Source organism: Ictidomys tridecemlineatus, chromosome 3 (assembly GCF_052094955.1).
Source record: "Ictidomys tridecemlineatus isolate mIctTri1 chromosome 3, mIctTri1.hap1, whole genome shotgun sequence".
Taxonomy (NCBI): Eukaryota; Metazoa; Chordata; class Mammalia; order Rodentia; family Sciuridae; genus Ictidomys; species Ictidomys tridecemlineatus.
In genome coordinates this window covers 36839961-36858211 of record NC_135479.1, presented here as the reverse complement: position 1 = coordinate 36858211, position 18251 = coordinate 36839961, and the positions used below count along the sequence as shown (strand labels likewise).

General features: G+C 42.7%; 1 protein-coding gene and 1 long non-coding RNA gene across 3 annotated transcripts; one reads left to right on the top strand and one right to left on the bottom strand.

Annotated features, from left to right (window-relative positions):
• Nucleotides 1-3674: 3674 nt before the first annotated feature.
• LOC144376097 (uncharacterized) lies at nt 3675-11512 on the top strand. The gene is made up of 2 exons (XR_013436192.1): nt 3675-5356; nt 6699-11512. It is a non-coding gene; the product is annotated as an uncharacterized LOC144376097 (long non-coding RNA).
• Heatr9 (HEAT repeat containing 9) lies at nt 5367-17337 on the bottom strand. 2 transcript variants are annotated; one of them, XM_005321494.4, is made up of 15 exons: nt 17250-17337; nt 16012-16061; nt 14320-14501; nt 13953-14079; nt 13689-13745; nt 13438-13494; nt 12739-12796; nt 12227-12357; nt 8912-9094; nt 8416-8508; nt 8192-8311; nt 7135-7208; nt 6513-6564; nt 6007-6093; nt 5367-5818 (listed from the first exon to the last, which is right to left on the bottom strand). In XM_005321494.4, the coding sequence occupies exons 1-15, from the start codon at nt 17335-17337 to the stop codon at nt 5468-5470; spliced, it is 1710 nt and encodes a 569-aa protein (XP_005321551.1). In that variant the 3' UTR covers nt 5367-5467. The 2 variants fall into 2 exon arrangements, with proteins under 2 accessions (XP_005321551.1, XP_077898555.1); XM_078042429.1 differs by having other exon boundaries at nt 13689-13747; nt 14069-14079.
• Between the last annotated feature and the right edge of the window lie 914 nt (nt 17338-18251).

The following is an 18251-nucleotide window of genomic DNA, read 5'->3' as shown; positions in this document are numbered from 1 at the left end:
CATGTACCGAATAGAACTTTCATCATCTCCTCGCATGCAAATCAGCTTTTTAAAATATATTTTAGTTGTAGATGTACACAATATCTTTATTTATTTTTTATGTGGTGCTGAGGCTTGAACCCAGTACCTCAACACATGTGAGGCAAGTGCTCAACCACTGAGCTTCAGCCCCAGCCCCAAAATTAGTTTCTTTTCAGTGTTCCTAACCTTAGTAAAGGTCTTCACCATCTACCCATGTTAGATCCAAACTTAGAATTTATCTTTAATTTTTCTTCATCCTGTACATGCAGGTTCTTTTTATTCTGTCTCCAAAATGTACCCTGAAGCCATTTTTATATTCTTGATTACAATCTTGGTACAAGCTACAGTCATCTATTCTGGGCAGTTGTATAGACTGTTATTCATAGATCTCTATACATAATCTTGCCTTTCTAAAATCTAGATATTTACATAATAGCCAAATGATATTATAAAAATGTAAATCAGACTGTATGTCTTGATTCTTTAAATCCTTTCAATAACTACATTGCACATAGACTATAAATTCCTTACCCTGATTTATAAGGCCTTATATAATCTGACCTCTCTTCCCCCCACAAACCTCATTCATAATATTTATTTATACTTAACCTTACTGTGGTCATAATTACCTTGTTTACCATAACTACCTGGGGCCATAATCTTTTTTTAAATAAAAAAATGTACATGCATCAACACATTAAAATATTTTTAAAATTTACATGTAGCTTGTGTAAGACCTAAAAATGCACAACTTCTAGAAGAATAGGAAAAAATGTATAGTCTTGGATTGGACCAAGATTGCTTAAAGAGCATACAAAAGGGAGAGATCCATGCAAAAATTGGTAACCGTAGCTTCAAAATACAACATTAAGAAAATGAAAAACTAACATCCTTGTTTTTAGTCATTGAGGAATGTGGCCATAATTCTTAATAGTATCAAATATGCTTTTGCTTCAGTGTCTTTGAACATGTTTTTGGTCTGGAATTCTTCCTCCGTAAATATTCCCATAGGATTTCTTTTCACTACAGTGTTGGGTTAAATTCTACACTCCCATATCTTCCCTGGCCATTACCTTGCCTCATACGGGTCATTCTCACATCACCTCTTGTAGTGTCTTTATAATACTTAGTACTATGTGAAATGATCTTTTGGTCTTTGATTTCTTTCTCCCTCATTAACTGTTTACTTTTCTATTCCAGTGCTTAAACAGTGGCAGTCACAGAGCAGGTTTTTAATAAAATTTAAATGAATGAACCTATTACAGATTTGAGATTCATAAGTGTGTAAATGGGAATCGATGAGAATGGATATGATTAAAATAAAACTGTCTAGAGCAGTAGCTGTATATGAGAATTAGGAAAATTTTTGAAAATACAAGGATGTCTTGGTTTTACTCCAAAAAAAATTGAGACCTGAGCATTTAAAAAACTAGGTGATTGTAGTTATGGGAGACTGTGTAGAAAGAGGAACTTTGCCTTGAACCCTAAGATATACACTTTGAAAAAGGAGAAGAGAATTCGGAAACAGACTGGGGATAACTAGCAAGGTATGGTCAATAGAACCCAAGGAAAGAGTGAGAACCTAAAGGTGTCAAGTGCTCAAGCCAGGCCAAGTCATGTGAAGGATAGAAAGCCTTAATTACATTTAGCAGTATGAAAGTTGCAAATTATTTTAGAGAGATTCTCATCTTTAGTACTATTGACATTTTTGGTTAGGTAGATCCTTCTTGTGGAGGCTGCCATATGTATCATAGGAAGTTTAGCAGCATCCTTGACCTCTACCTACTAGATGTCAGTAGCAGCCCCTGCCTCCTAAGTTGTGAAAACCAATTTGTCTTCAGACATTGCCAGATGTCCCCTGGCGGGGGTGGGGGTGGGGGTTGCAAAATCACCCTTTATTGAAAACCACTGCCTTAGTAAAAGCAATTTGGGGAGAGAATTGAATTCTGAATCCAAACTAAAATGAGATGAATAATAGAAATTAGAGAAATGGAGACAGGTAATGTGGACAACTAAGAGTGGTTAGAGGTGGGGTGATATGAGAGGAGGTAGCAGCTAGATAGGAATAGGGGCTGGTGAAAAATTATTCTTAAGATGGGTGAGAATGGAAGGAAGTGGAGATAATCGGCATTCAAACTCCTTGAAGGAGTAGCGTCTACAACCATGGCAGAGCGTTTACCTTAGAAGAGAATGTATTTTCCATTGTAATTAGAGGTGGGGATAGGTTCAGATGATGATAATAATAACAAATGACTAACATTTATTAGGAATTTACTCTGTGCCTCTCACTGCTCTAAGTAGTTTATGTCTTATTAATTTATTTAATTCAACAATGTTATGAGGCCAGAAGGTGTAGGATACATTTCACAGAAGAAGTAGATACTATAAATGATTTGGATTGTTATTAGAAAGGGACTTTCCAGAGGGTGCAGTGAGGAACAGAGGCACTAAAAAGTGAAGCAACTTGCCCAAGATCAAATATCCAGTAAATAACAGCTAATTTCTAATCCATGCATCTGGCTTTACAACCTTGTCCTTTTTACTCTATACATAAGGATGTTTATAGCTGAGGTGGCAGGAATTTGAGGTAATTCCATCTGATGTCCGTTCCCCCGCCCCCTTCTGATGACAAAGTACAATGGTCTGCTAAAAGTCTGAGGGAAGTGATATGGAAAGTTTGAAGAGACTATAAGAGATATGAGGATAGAAAGAAGGCTTGAAGTAACCAGTGGGAAATGGGGAAATGTTATAGCTAGGAACCCATGAAATTGCTAGGTAACTTAAAGCAGGAGGGAAGTATGTGGCGGTACCATTCTGTACGGATATGTAATTTTTCTCCAGCTTTGAAAAGCAGTGTACGGGTTTTACTGGTCAGAGTTGCTGGGATCAGAATGGTTGATGAGTGGGGTTCAGGCAGAGTAGGAGGAAAAAAAGTAAGTGAAAGTAGTAAGATTGTCAAGACCTTAATGTTATATGATATTCCAAGAATTTATAGTAGGTATAGTAAGAGTAGGTATAATAAGAACTGGACAGATTGAAGGTTTGGATCAAGAAGAGTAGGGTGTTTAAAATTTGGGAGATTAAGCAATTTCTGAGGATGACAAGGTAGGTGTGGCTATGGAAGTGGCTGAAGTGAATGAAAAGGAAAAGTCCTTGTCATTGAGATCAAGGGCTGAGGGGCTTGTTCAGAGGAATGGCATTAGGAGATGCCAAGATTGAGGTCAGGCAATGAAAGAGGAAATGGGTAAGTGGACCAGAGGATGGTGTAGTTGGTTGGAGGGTAGGCCCTTCAGAGAAGCACTGATTTTCAGATTAAGGTAAAGGATACTGGTGACATTGAAAAAATGTAAAAAAATGGAACATCATCTGAGATTTCAGGAAGAAGCCTGGTCAAGAGAACAAGATATCAGGTACAGCAAAGAGATGAGAATATTTGAGAAAGAGGGATATGGAGGTGTAGATGCCTCCAGGTGGCCATCAGAGGGAGCATTTGAGACAGGATAGAGAAGAAGGCTGGAGTGGGTTTAACATTTTGTATGGTGTGTAAGGATTAGTCTCAGTAGATCTTAATGGTTGAAATTGGGTATCTTTGGACTCCTAAAGAAGGGGACATTGCTTGAATTAAGTTTGCTTCTAAGGTTTTTTTTTTTTTTTTTTTTTTTTTTTTTAGGTGAGTACTGGGGATTGAACTCAGGGGCACTTACTACTGAGCCACATCCCCATTCCTATTTTGTATTTTATTTAGAGACAGGGTCTCACTGAGTTGCTTTGCCCCTCGCCGTTGCTGAGGTTGACTTTGAACTTGTGATCCTCCTGTCTCAGCCTCCTGAGCCACTGAGATTACAAGTGTGTGCCACTGTTCCCAGCTCCAAGTGTTTTTGATCTAGGTAACTTTGGTACTGGGAAGGCTCTGGAACATTTGTGATGAACCAAATAGCCAATGTTTTGTGAAGTGGTTTATGTTCACTCTTGTCTAAAGTCTTATGGTGAGGATTGGTAAAATTAGGATTTTGGTGCTTCTGGCCAGAGACTGGTATCTGGCTGAGTGGTAAGACCTCCTAAAGATACCCACAAATGCAGAGGAAAGATTAGAGACATCTAAGGAGGATTTTGCAGACATTGAGACCCTGTAACATGGTTAATAAGGCCATGGATTCACCTATAGCCTGTTGAGGCTGAGACAAGTTTATTAAACTACAGGGTAGGCAAGACAGGAAGACTTCTCTATCTTTGGACTTTGTGCTGCTCTATTAGAGGGGTCCCCAGGCAGTGCTGCTTATACTCCAGAATAGCAAAACCACACTTTGAGTTTTTACTTAAAACCCCGAGGCAAGACACGAATCTAGTAGTGGTGGGGCAGATTGGGAGATAAAGCTGAACAACATAATATACTAAATTCAGAATAACCGTTTGATCTTCTCTAGAGACTGGGATGTTGTAAAGTGGAAGAGAGCACTCATTTGACCTCTGCTTGGCGAGAAGAACTTGATCTCCTATGAGATCATTTCATTACGATTGGGGAGTAACAGGAGTTACAGGAGATAGGCTCATGTGACACCACTGAAGAAAAGGAAGTTCATATTTGAGTGTTTACCATGTAATGCCAGGCACTGTTAGTCTTTATATTAATCTTCATGGGTGTTCTCTAAGGTAATAGGCATGATTTTCTTCAATTTATAGGTGGCAAAACTGTATTAGAAATGTTAAATAACTCTTCCAAAGTCAAAGATCTATTAAGTCATGGGCCTTAGGATTAAATTTCAGATTTGTCTAACTTCAAAGTCTGGACTTTCCCTTCTTGAAAGGGGTGGTGGCTTGTTGGGACTGATGTTGGTCCTTTTGGCAAAGGAAAACTGAAACTAGTAGAAATAAGGGGAAAACTAAATCTGTTTTACAGAGTAAATAGGGTCTCGAAGAGAATGACTCTGAGGTCAATAAAAACTAGCAATGTACTTAGCAAGTAGGTGCTGCAAAAAGATTGGTTGACGCTGATTAAAGCTTAAGTATGTCCTAGACACCTTAGTGGGTTAGGGTCAGGGGAGTTAGAAAGAAGAAATGGTCCAAGAACTAAGCCTCCTAGCATTTTCTCCTACATTTTCCTCAGCATCCCTCTTTAGGCAGACACTCAATTCTCTAGCTTTATCATCAAACAGACAAGGACTTGGTTTAGGGAGGTAGGCTGGCCCAGAGAAGTTGTGGCTCTGACCTTCCCTCTTTCCTCGATGAAAGGACATGTGATTGGCTACATGGAAAGAACCCCTTACCAAGAGTGAGAAGATGTATGTTCTATGCAACCTCTGATGAAGAAACAGCAATGGTGATTCAGAGAGATGTGGTAGGTATAGAGATATTCCTTTATTCAGGAAAGATGTATGGATTGTTTTCTTCAGGGAAGCACGGGAGTCATCCTCAGGGAGAGAATGGGGGTTAGGCCCAAAGAGCTAATCTATTTGGAGGATTGAGCAAGGATTCTCAACTGTTTCCTAATCCCTGGCTCCCAGGGGCCTGTGACCTCTGGCGTTTCTTTTTGTGGTTTAGGGAAACAGGGTGGAAAAGTGTGCAATTTTTTTTTCTGATCTGACTTGGAGATGGACTTGGCAATAAGCAAAGGGTTCAACTTAGCAAGTCGAAAATCTTGAATATTTAACTCTTCTGGCTTCTCAGGTTCCTTCCAGAATCCTGTAGGCTTTGTCTTCTCATTGGTCTTAGGTGCCTCATAGACATAGAAAACCTTGTTCTTCAGCATGTTTTGGATCCAGGGATCAGTTGAGGCACAAAGAATTAATGTTTCTTGTAGCTGCATTGAAACAAAAATTGACAGGGCTAGCTGAATTTGGACTCAGGTTGGAAGGGGAGGGATTACCCAGGAGAGGGGAAACTAGCCACAGGCCACTATGGCCTCAAGGACAATGTCTGAGAACTTACCCCCTTTGTGAGATTTGGAGGAAGGGGAGAAAAGATTAGAAAGTAGCAGGAATATCTTACACTTTTCTTCATAGCCTGGTTCTCTTCCGTGTCTAACATGTCCAAGAGCAAGTAGAACACTTGTGAACCACGGATCCCCAGGACGCCCTGGCAGAGGCAAAGTGAGACTGCCTAAATAGCCAGCCCTGGGAAGGTGCCCATTCCTGTTTCCCATTCTAGTCCCTCTGGGATGACCCTGTGTTCTAGAGAGAGGAGGAGATGATGTTTCCCAGCTGAGATAACCCCTTCTTTGCCTTTTGAGCCACTGCATAAGGTTCTAATTCCCATTATTAACGAGGAAGAGTTGAGACAATTTCTACAATATCCAGTAACACTCATCTCTTGTCCCTTATCCTATCCATCTCCAAACCTAAAGAAAAAGTTCTCATGAGAGAGGGTTAGGATTCTAAAATTAACCTCCCCAAACTTGAGAGCCATTTCTTTCCCTTCATGACTGCTCAATCACCCATGCCCCCTGCCCTCCACATATCTCAGGAATTGGGTCAGAGAAGCAGAGCCCACTTTACCAGAGAAATGACTGCTTCTTGGCGTGCAGCAGGATTTGGATCCATCAGTTGCCTGTGCAGAAGGGAGTAAAAATGTCCAATTAAGAGGGAGAATGGGAGGTAGTTTGGCTGCTTCTCAGGCCCAGAGTGAGTTGGGTCTAATGCTGATGTGTGATGCTAATTTAATTTCCCTCTCTCATTTCTCAGGTCAGAAAAGTCACTGGAAGAGGGAAAGTAGGTACGATAGTTTGCCACAAGGCACTTCCTATGATCAGGACTCACGTCTATCCAGGAATACTTTTTTTTAATATTTATTTTTCAGTTTTTGGTGGACACAACATCTTTATTTTTATGTGGTGCTGAGGATCAAACCCAGCGCCCCGTGCATGCCAGGCAAGCGCGTTACCGCTTGAGCCACATCCCCAGCCCCAGGAATACTTTTTAAAAGTTGCTTTTAAGTTACATTAATTTGAGCTTTACTGCAATCCTGAGTAGTATTATTGGCCTCTTCACAGATGAACAAAACTTCCAGGGTCAAAGTATGATTTAACCAGCAGCATAGGCAAGGTTCTCAGCCAAACCCTCAATTCCCTTTCCACAGCCTAGAATTTGTCTCTGGCAGCTCCCAGCCCAGGCCACTCACTCCTCCATCAAGTTCAGCATCATAGGCTTCATCTTGAGGTCTTCTATAGCTTCAGCCACAGCCTGCCTCACAGCCTGCAGAGGGATCAAAGTGGAACAGCAAAAAGAGGGAATGCAGGGTTGTGCACTAAGTACTGCACAAATCTTTATTGAACACTTCCACTTTGCTATGTACTGTCCCTGCCTTGAGTGCAGAGTCTGGTGAAGGAAGCAGACAAGCGAATAGGCAGTTGCAGTAATGCATAGGTGTACACGGAGGATGTGTGATTCAGTGTTGGGTACAAGGAAAATCTCCCCTGGAGGAGGAGGTGATGCCTCAGCTGAAACTTGAAGGGTAAGTGGGACTTAGCCAGAGCGGGGTGTTTGTGCAAAAGTCTGGAGGCCAGAAAAGTGCAGAGAGGACAGAGAGCTGAAAATAGTTCAGACCAGTGAGGTGGTCTGAGATTCTTCAGAGTAATTACACTGGGACATTACGTGGAAATCAGGACATGGTTGTTTATATGTCTCTGAGGGACATCCGGGTGAGAAATGAAGCTAGAGAGGTAGGCAGGGCTCCAGTTGTGGAACAAAGTAAGCCAGCGTGAGGGCACCAAGAAAAAGTTTTATGCAAAGCTGTGACAATGGGATCTACATTTTAGAAAAATGTTTACAGGAGTGCTGGCTCTGTAGCAAGTGATAGTATTGATAAAAAGTAAAAGAACATAGAAAATGGCAAGGTTGAATTTAGTGATTTGGGAAAGCTTCCCGTAGGAGGTGTCATTTGGAAAGGTCTTGGAAAGAGCAACAGCATTTTAATAGGTGGAAGAGAATGGAGTTTATAGTATGAGGCAAGATTTTTTTTTTTTTTTTAAACCTTGCTTCTCTAAGTAAGGGAGGGATGATTCAGGGCACTTTGAGCTGCGGATTGTCTTAGTGAAAGACAAGGTGGTTTGAAAACATGGTGGTGTTAGGGGAACAGAGTGGGTTAAGATGAGTGGGGCTGGTGTGGAAGCTAAGGTCTGCAGAGAAGGGAGAGGAGACAGGTTTGGGCAACCTGGGCTTGGGAGCTGTGATCTCACATGGAAGGGTTCATTATGTGTCTTCCTCTTGAGCAGGTCAAATGTGATTTCCTCTAGTCCATGTGCCTGGATCTTTTCCAACCCAATGATTCTGAGCATCTGGATAGCTTCAAAGCGGTCCTGAGGGCAGGGGTGGGGAGGTGTGGAAGATAGGTCCCACTTCTCATCATCCCACCCTGTCCAAATGCTGAGGAAAGAAGAGTAGAGGGCAGCCCAGAGCTCACCTCAAGGATAACAGCAGAACATAGCTGGTCCAGAATGGCCGTGATGACTGCCGCTGAGTGGACATGCATCACCTTGACCAGCATCCTAAGTGCCTGTGAGGGGTGAGGTGGGGCAGGGTATCCAAGTGTATACCTACAAGTATATGAATGGGCAGATGGATTTGGGGGCTCAGCCTAGAGCTGGTGGGGAACAGGTCTGTTCCTTCTGTCTCTTTACCTCTTGAGTGAAAACACAAGTTCGTGTTTACACTTAGTGCACATATACATAAATGAGCTCTCATACATATCAAATATACAAAGATGTGCACATTTATATGTCCACATAATCCTATACTTAAGCAAAAAATATCTTCATAAACACACACAGGCCCCTTCTGTGCTTCCAGCCAAAGCATATTTTCTTGGGATGAGTATGACAGGACCCAACACCACCCAAGTAAGTAGTGGTCTCTCTTTCCCCAGTGCTCCCTAGAGTCCAGCCTCCTTCCTTTCACACCTTCATCTGTTGGGTCTTGGGCCTTTGGCCCACGCACTCCAGCAAAAACTCTTGGGCCATTTGGCTGCAAGGTCTCAGGAAACCTAAGCACAAGGCTGCCTCCAGGGCTGCTTCATGTGATGAATTCTTTATCACTGTCTGCAGCACATCCACTAGAGTTTCTTCATCTCCGATTTGAATCCTCTGAAAAGGAGATAGTAGTTGAAATGGACAGTTGGAGATGCTATGTCTTCAGTCAGGCTTCATGCTTTATAAAAGGGCTTATTCAAACCATTCTCCTTTCTCTCTAAAATGAATTTCATGCCACTACATTATTTCATCCACTTCACCTTATTTTTGCTTCCACGTAATTGCTTTTAGGTCATATCTCCTGATTTCTTCCTGACTTTATCTTGTAGAAGGAATGACTGTTACTTCTTTAATACTTCAGCTATCTTAATTCCTGGTATTTAAAAAAATACATACATGTAATTGATCTAATGGCTCTCCTCCAATAACCTCCTCCCTCTTCCTCAGCCAATCATACCACAGAGAAACTTAATTATCACCTGTCCCAGCAACTTCTCCATCATCTCCATTTCATGGATACCACTCTCTGAGCATCACCTCCTGTTTTTCCAGCTCACTTCCCAATGCCAACCATGGTTTGGTTCCACAAAGGACTAATGATCCCCTGAGGCTGCCACCTTTTCATTGCTCCTCCTCTTCCCTCTACCCAGCTTGAATTCCATGGTTCTGCTACAGTCATTACCCTGACTCACCCTCAACTTCTTTACCCACTCTTGTTTCATTATACTCCCTTGACAGAACCTTGATGCTAGTTACATCCAGCTCCTCACTTACTCTGTGTCTGCACTTTCTGGAGAAAAATAGTCATGATTCATCTTGCTACATGTGTGAGCACAAACCTTAGGTAGATCTATTTTTAAAAAATCAATAATTATAGTTTTTCTTAAGGCAATTCTCTTTTCCTTTATTTTAATTCACACTTTTTCCTCTGGAGCCTCTAACATTTTTCCTCTATTTCACTCTCAGCTGATGGCTCTGCTTCCTACTTCCCTAAGAAAATAAAAGCATCTAGAAAGGGAGTTCCAAATATACCTACCACCACCTCCATCTCACTTCCTCTTTCTTTCTGCTCTTTGCTATGAACTATACCAGATCTCATCCCCTCTCACCCACTCAAAGACACAGCTGCAACAACTCTTCTCACTCTCTTCAAAATCATTTCCTAATTAATGGATCATTATCCTCAGCATTGAGACTTACCACATTTCTTTCTGCCCAATCTCTCTTAAATCCACTGTAATCAGTCATTTACCACTATCGCACCATGAAAATGATTCAGTTAAGACAATCAGTGATGCCCACATTGTTATATTCACATATCAATCCTCAGTGCTTACATGTCCTGATAAGGTTCTTCCTTGACATATGTTCTTTCACTTGATTTTCAGAATTCCACCCTTTGGGTTTGTCATCCAACTTCATTGGGTATTTCTCAATAGTTACTGATTCCTTCTTCTTTTCTCTGACCTCATAACATTGGAATGCTCCAAACTGGAGTTTTGGTCTTAAAAATCTCATGTAGTTTAGTGATGTTGAGTGCCATCTGTATGCTTACAAATCCCAACTTCCTTCTCTAGTAGTTCAGACTTCTCTCCCAAACTCCAAATTATACTTATCCAATCATTTACTTGCCATCTTCCTTGGAGCTACCAAAAGTCATCTCAAACTGGACTTTGGCTGTTACCTCCAGACCTGTTGTCTGGGAATTCCCTTAACCTTAATTGATGGCAATTTTGTCACTTTAGTTACTAGGCCCCAAATCTTGGCTTTACCCTGATTTCCTCACTGGAGCTCATGTCCAGTCCAACAGAGTTTTACTTACATCTTGAACTTCATCATTTCTTAATAACTCCACTGTGACTACCATGGTCCAAGCCACCATTATATCTTACCAGGATTGTTTCAGTTTCAGTCAGAGTAAACCTTTTAAAACGTAAATTAGATCTTGTTACAGCTCTGCTCAAAAACCTCCCAAGTACTTAAATTAGCCCAAAAGCCCACAGACAGTCTAGCCTCCTGTTTTAACTTCTCTGACCTGAACTTCTCTTCCTATTGCCCTCTGAATTCCTATTTCAATTCTGCCCCACTAGCCTTGCTGATCCCAGACCTCAGCAAATACACTCCTGTCTTCACCTACTGGCCCTCTTATGTTCAGCATGCCTTCCCTCAGATACCTGTAAGGCTAACTCCCTTACCTTTTTCATGTCTTTGTTCAAATGGACATTCTAAAGGAGACCTTCCAAAGGAGACCTTCCCTATTATGTTTAAATTTCATCCCATCTCCATCTCTGTTTGACATTCCTGGTGACCCTCCCCCTGTTATATAATTTTTTTCCATTGCACTTGTCACCTGACATACTATGTAATTTTCTAAGTTTTTTGGTTATTGTATGTCTCCCTCCATTAGAGTGTAAGCTCCACAAGAGCAGGGATCCTATTTGGTTTGCTGATGTATCTTAAGGGCCTATGTTAGTGCCTGGCATATGGAAACTATGTAATATATATTTGCTCAATAAATGGATGAATGAAGGATTTTCTTTCATATGAAGCAGTGGTAGAGTCAAAGGAAGAGGACTCTAAAAGGAGGTGGCGAGGGGACAAAAACAAACTGAGAGAAGTGTCAAGAGAACTCAGTTGGGTTCTTGTCCCCTATGGACAGAGGTTTTGCTCTAATAGGTTTTTTTTAGAGATAACAATAATGGTTACCATTTAGAGTTTGCTTTTTTTTTTTTGAGAGCATTATAATTAGTACATAACTATATAACTAAATAACTACATAGTAGTTCCATAGTCCTTTAAATTTTTTTATTTTTATTTTGAGACAGGGTCTTGTTAAATTGCTAAGGCTGGCCTTGAACTTGGGATCCTCCTGCCTCAGGCTCCAGAGTCGCTGGGATTACAAGTGGGCACCACCACAACTGGCTTGGTGGTTAACCATTTAAAGAACACAGGCATTATAATAGGCATGATATGTTATGTCACGTAATCTTTCCAACAATGCCACAAGATAATAACTATCTCCATTTTAAAGATGAACAAACTGTGGCTCTGAAAGCTGGCTTTTCAGAGGTTGTCTGATTGGCAAGTGGACAAGCCATATGCTTCTGTTCAGCTCTAGAGGGGACTCCTCAAGCACAATGCTTTATTAATCTGAAGGGTAGGTCACCTTCCTGTCCCAAACCCCAGCCAAACGGGTCATTTACCTTGACCTGCTCTGCACCAGTTACAGACTCTCCTCCCAATCACCTTGTCTTTAGGGACGGCAGCCCAGGAGTTCAGAGCTGCTCGTAGGCCCATCAGCGTCTCCATCCTTCGACCCTCATTTTTCCCCTTCAACTCTTTGATGAAAGCCTGGATCACATGCTTATTCAAACAACCTGGACGGGGAGGGTTCTCAAGTCAGGGCAGAACTGCCAGGACCGCTCCTCTTTCAAGGACCCATTGAACTCCCCTGTATTCTCTACACAGATGTTCCCGCTACTGGGTTTCAAGGTGCTGCCCATTTTCCCAGGACACCTGAGCAGCTGTCCGAGCATGAACACAGTTCCAGAAGCTCTCCTTTTCCTCTTCAATCCATTCTCCCTTTTCCCTCCACCTTCCTCTCTCTGCTCAACAGCACCTAGGATAGTTTCCAGACCCTGCCAAATGCTAGGTTGGAGAGGGTGCACACTCCACTCCCTTCTGCCCTTACCCAAAGAGAAAGTGGCTGCACTTTTGCACCTCCCCCAGCCCCCTGCCCAGGGAGAGATCAGACTCACCTAGGATGGCCAGGGTTCGATAGGCCTCATACTTCACTTTCTTTTTACCAGAGTGGGCCTGATTTAAGAAAGAGGTGATGGAAACAGCATCAAGTGATGGAATGTCAGACTTTAGGGATCATGTCAGTTTAACTTCTCAATTTTACCAAAGAAGAAACAGACCTAGAGAGTGACCTGTGTGTGCTGAAATAGGGCTCAGACAGAATGGTGCAATGCAAGGAACCCTGAACTCGTGAGTTAGACTTTTATTCAGATCTCTATCTGGTATCTAGCAGCCGCTTGGCTTTCACTAAAAACCCTTGGATTCTTAGAGCTTTTACTTTCTTATTAGAAAGTTAGATACTAAAAACTATTCCTAATGTTGTAGAATTTAAATGAGATTATGGATTAGAACACTTGCTCCTAGGTGTAAATTGATGCAGGCCTGGAGTATTGTTTCAGTTAAGGTAGAGAATGAGCTCAGCCCCAGTTCTTGGCTTTTCAGTGTACCATCTTTTCTGTTAGACCAAGGAGGTTAGATTTCCCCTTTCTTCAAGCTGCTCTTTAAGGAACTAAGGGCATGGTAACTCTTTCCCCACTGGATGTGACCTATCAGTCTGGCACCCTGGGGAGTCTTGTTTTGTGTCTGTGTGCATACACTCTGTACATTTCAGACCCTGTTTCCTCCCTTTTTGAACTCCATGTAGCCCCAAGACTCACCACCTGCCATAGTGCCTCCATGACAAACTTGTCTCTGCTGCCCAGGCACCCCAGAGCCTGCAGAAAGAGGTTGGAGGAAAGGGAAGAGAGCTTGGCCACCACCTCCCAGAGTTCCTGTCTTTTGGACACAGCTGGAATTTACACTTGGAACACTACCTCCAAACCCACCATTCACCTCCAGCTGCTTTTGGCTTTCCAGCTCAGCCAAGTTCTACCCGAAACAACCCTCCTCCACCCTTGCCACTCCTCACATGTGCTGCATAGAACTGCTCATCCTCTCTCGGAGATTTCAGCATTTCTGTAAGTTCCTGCCCATCCAAGCCAGGCAGTGGAAAGGAAGAAAGAGAAAGATAAAGAACTTCTAATGAAAGGAGTTCAACCAATCTCCCCTCAAATCCCCCTCTATCCTCTGCACAAGCAGGCAAGGACTGAGCACTAAAGGATTGTGTGAGCCCAAAGTAGAGGCACCCACCAGGAGGGAGTCTTCCCATTCTCCTTCCCACAAGGGTCCTAACCTTTAATCTTTGCCACTTCTGGGGGTCAATGATAGGTTCGAAGGGTCTGGATCCCACCTGGTATCTTGTAGCCAACTTACTCATGGGGGGATAGTAGTTTGGGATGTGGGTGTCCTCTTTGAGATACCTGTATGAGAAATTGCACAAGCATCCTTGGTTTCCTTGCTCTTTCCTCAAGTCACAACCCCACCTCTGCCACAGGGACTCAGTCCAGCTCAGAGTTCAGACCAGAGAAAGACAGTGATATCTACCCCAGGTCCTCTCTGGGACCTGTAGGCAGATTTGCTGCCTCCTGACCCCCAGGCCTTCCCTATTTTTGCCCTTCTTCTCTTTCCTAGATGTGGAAAGTACAAAAAACACCCCACACCTAGCGTTGTCTCTCATTTTCCGTAACATCTTCTCGTTCTCCCGCTCCTTTCGCCGGTCATACACGGTGAGCCAGTGTGTGTACATCTCAAACTTCTTGGAGTAGCAGGAAGGAACTAAGTTCAGCTTGCCCCGGTGCTGCCTCCAGCACTCCGGTTTTAGGGGAAACTCTTCCTTTGGTGACTGAAAGGTGTGAGTGGCAGAGTAGTCAGAGGCCCCCCCCCCAGACTTTTACTTGAGTTCTGGGGTCTGGGAAGGGGAGAGTAGAGGAGAAGAGGGTGGGGTGAGAGAGACACCCTCTAGTCTCCCACCTGGGCTGGAGTTACAGCTATCTCCTAACCCGCTTCATGACTTAGGCAAGTTATTTCACCTTGCCAAGGTCTCAGACCTCTCATGTATAAAATGGAGCTAATAATCCTTGTTCTTCTGTTCCCCTCTTGAGGTTGTCTTGAAGAACAAAGAAGGACCAGTTTGCAAAGCAACCTATAAGTTGATCTGAATACAGTTTGGTTATTTGGGGATCTTAAAGCATTTTGAAAGGGTCATTTGGTTAGGGACATGAAAGGGCAAGAGTTGGGGTTGAGTGGATTAAAGGAGGGGAAAAGATAGACTACTGATCATTCAGATATTTCTTGAATATCTGCTATCTGCTAGGGATGCGGTTATCTTTCCTGCCTTCATGAACATAATAGGTTAGTTAGGAAAGCAGACTTTCTTCAGATAATCTAGCTCTTAACTTTGTGTGTGTGTGTGTGTGTGTGTGTGTGTGTGTGTGTGTGTGTGTACGGCACATGTTCCTGCAGTACTGGGATGGAGCCCAGGGCCTCATGCATGCCACACAGGTGCTCTTACCATTGAGCACACTCCCAGCTCTTAACCGTAACTCTAGCTCTATTGTAGTGGGGTTTTGGGGTGGGGCAAGGACTTTCTCCAAGGGTTTGTCTGGGATCCATCCTTGTCTCTTCTCAAGCCCTCCAATATTTACAACAGATCTCTCTGTGCAACAGGGAAAGGAAACTTCAGTCACAGGTTTTTAAATGATTGTTATGATTTCAGAAAATGGAGCACTGACTTATGGTGAGCAGGGTTTCCAAATTTAGCAAAGAATAAGCGAAACAAACAAAAGCAACAACAAAAACCCAAATGTCAAGCTCAAGTTCAACCTGGATTTCAGGTAATAAATGAAATATTTGGAAATTGTGAACATATTTATACTGAAAAACCATTAATTGTTTATCTGAAATTTAAACTTAACTGGGCATTTTGTATAAAAAAAATCCCCATGTTAACCAATAAAAAAGACTCCCATTAGTAAGCACTCCCTGCATAGCATGGGCCTTATAGATTTTGTGACTTAGCAACTCTACAACAGGTGTGCAGGGGCTGATCTGTGACAGAGGAAGCTCCTGAGGCTCAAAGAAGAAAGTGACTCATCTAAGAGTGTCAGGCTTCTGTGAACTGACTTGCATGGAAAGGAGTAGTTTGCTGTCCCTGTGCTTTGACACATCTCCTGGAGTAGCAAAAATTAGAGGTCTGGGGGCTGGGGATGTGGCTCAAGCGGTAGCGCGCTCGCCTGGCATGCGTGCGGCCCGGGTTCGATCCTCAGCACCACATACCAACAAAGATGTTGTGTCTGCCAAGAACTTAAATAAATAAATAAATAAATATTAAAAAAAAAAATTAGAGGTCTTACCTGGTAGTAGGACAAGGGCAGCAGAACATGAGTCATGGCTTCTTTGAGTTCTGGCAAGAGGATAAGAGTGCATGGTAATAAGACAGCAGGTGCATTTGTTCATTAAGTACTTAGTGAATGCTAGCATCAGGTATTTTGCCAGATACCAGGAAGGTACGTAAGTAAGGCATAATTCCTGCCCTTAAGGGGGCTCACAGTCTTACTCTCATAGTACTGTGCTACTCAACATGTGGTCTGTGGAATGGCAGCAGTGCCAAAGCCTGGGAGCTTCTCATAATTGCTCAATCTCAGGTTCCACCTTAGACCTGCTGAGTCAGAATTTTCATTTTGACAAGATTCTAGGTGATTCCTATATAACTGAAATTTAAGAAACTAGCAGGGTATTCTTAATCTTGGCTGCATAGTAGAGTTATTTGGGGGGACTTTGAGTATAACTAGACCCTACATAAGTCTAACTGAATCAGATACTGTGGGAAAAGGGCCTAGGCATTTTAGGATGCTCCCCAGATGATTCAAATATTCAGTTAGGGGTAAAAACTATTGGCTCCTTCAGTTTTTCAAACAAATGTGTCGAGAATCACTTGGAGAGCTTTTTTTCAGACACAGATTTCTGGGACGTTTAGTATAATTTCTGGGACTCTTTGTCTCTGATTCACTGGATTTGGGGTGGGCTCTGATAATTGGCATTTCTAGTAAGATGATGATGCTGTTGCTCCTGGGACCACATTTTGAGAATGAAGGAAACAGAAATGTTTCTTAGTCATTAACAGAGAGAAACAAGTATGGAGACAGATATAGGTGATAAACCCACAGGCATCTCACCTAACCTGGCTGGGAGGATCTGGGAAGGTCTCCAGAGGAGATTTATACACAATCAGTCTTCATACAAGTAAGAGTTAGCCATATAGAGCAGGGGAAATAGCGTTAGAACACACAGGGAACACCTTATGTGGCGACTTGGAGGTGTGAGAGTTGGGGTGGAGAGCAGGGTGCAGATGTGGGAGCAGAAGCTGGGGAGACACACAGGTGTCCCAAATTAAGAGGATCCTGTAAATCCTGCTGCAGAGCTAGAGACTTACCTTGAGGGCTGTGGGGGAGCCATCAATATGTCCAGGGGCCTGCCTTGACCTTTCTAGTGGATTTGCTGAACTTAGTGCCCTGCCTGGAACTGGGAGCCAGGTAACCTTGCCTTTTCAGGCTCCTGTCCCTGACTCTATTCCTGTTCATTCCAGCCTCACCTTTGGTATAGTATGTATCCTTCAGCCGTGGGTACCTGAGCATTGACCTGGTGATTTCAGAGATATCAGCTGATTCTACATGGGCCATCTTCTTCTCCTGGTGGGGTTAGAGGCAACCTGGGGCAGTCGGAAATTCAGGGCTGTGGGGGAATGGTGGCACAACTGGAGAAGACCTATCCTCTGGAACAAGAAGGATCATTGAGGTGTTCAGATTTTGGAGGTAGAAGTTTCCAAGTGTTAGCAACCAGATCGCCTTGGTAAATAGAACCCTCAAGTTCCATTCTTGAGCCCCACTCCTGGCATCTATTGGCCTGTGGACTGAACTGGTTACTTGATCTACCTGAGCTTAACTTTCCTCATCTGAAAAGTGGAAAAGTTATGCTTGTCTGGTTAACTACCAGGTCTGTGGCGAGGCATAAATTAAAAAAGAAAATCAAAGTATTTGATGAACTGTTGGACTCAAGTAAGTCCACATTAGGGGCAGGGGTTGTTCTCAGGATATGCCATTAGGAAGATGTGGTGATGGACAACCCCTTTTATATTCACACTCCCCTTCTTGGTTGCAAGAGATAGTACCAGCAAGGCGTTGTGGTGCATACCTATAATCCCACTGACTGAGGAGACTGAGGAAGGAGATCTAAATTCAAGGCCAGCCTCAGCAACCAAGCGAGGCTCTAAGCAATTTAGTGAGACCCTGTCTCAAAAAATAAAAAGTCTGGGCATGTAACTTAGTGGTAAAGTGCCCCTGAGTTCAATCCCCAGTACAAAAAAAAAAAAAAAGTGCTGAGGATGTGGTTCAGTGATAAAGTGGATTCATTCCCCAGTTTTCTGGTGATATTAAGTCTGATTAACAAACAAACAAGCAAAAAGAATATCAAAGATCTGTTTTTCCTGCCACCCACTTTTGCATATGCTGTTCCCACTACCTATCACTCCTTTCCCTTCCTTTTCTACCTGTTAAACTTGACTCAAATCTTTCGAATTCCATATAAACATTCCCTC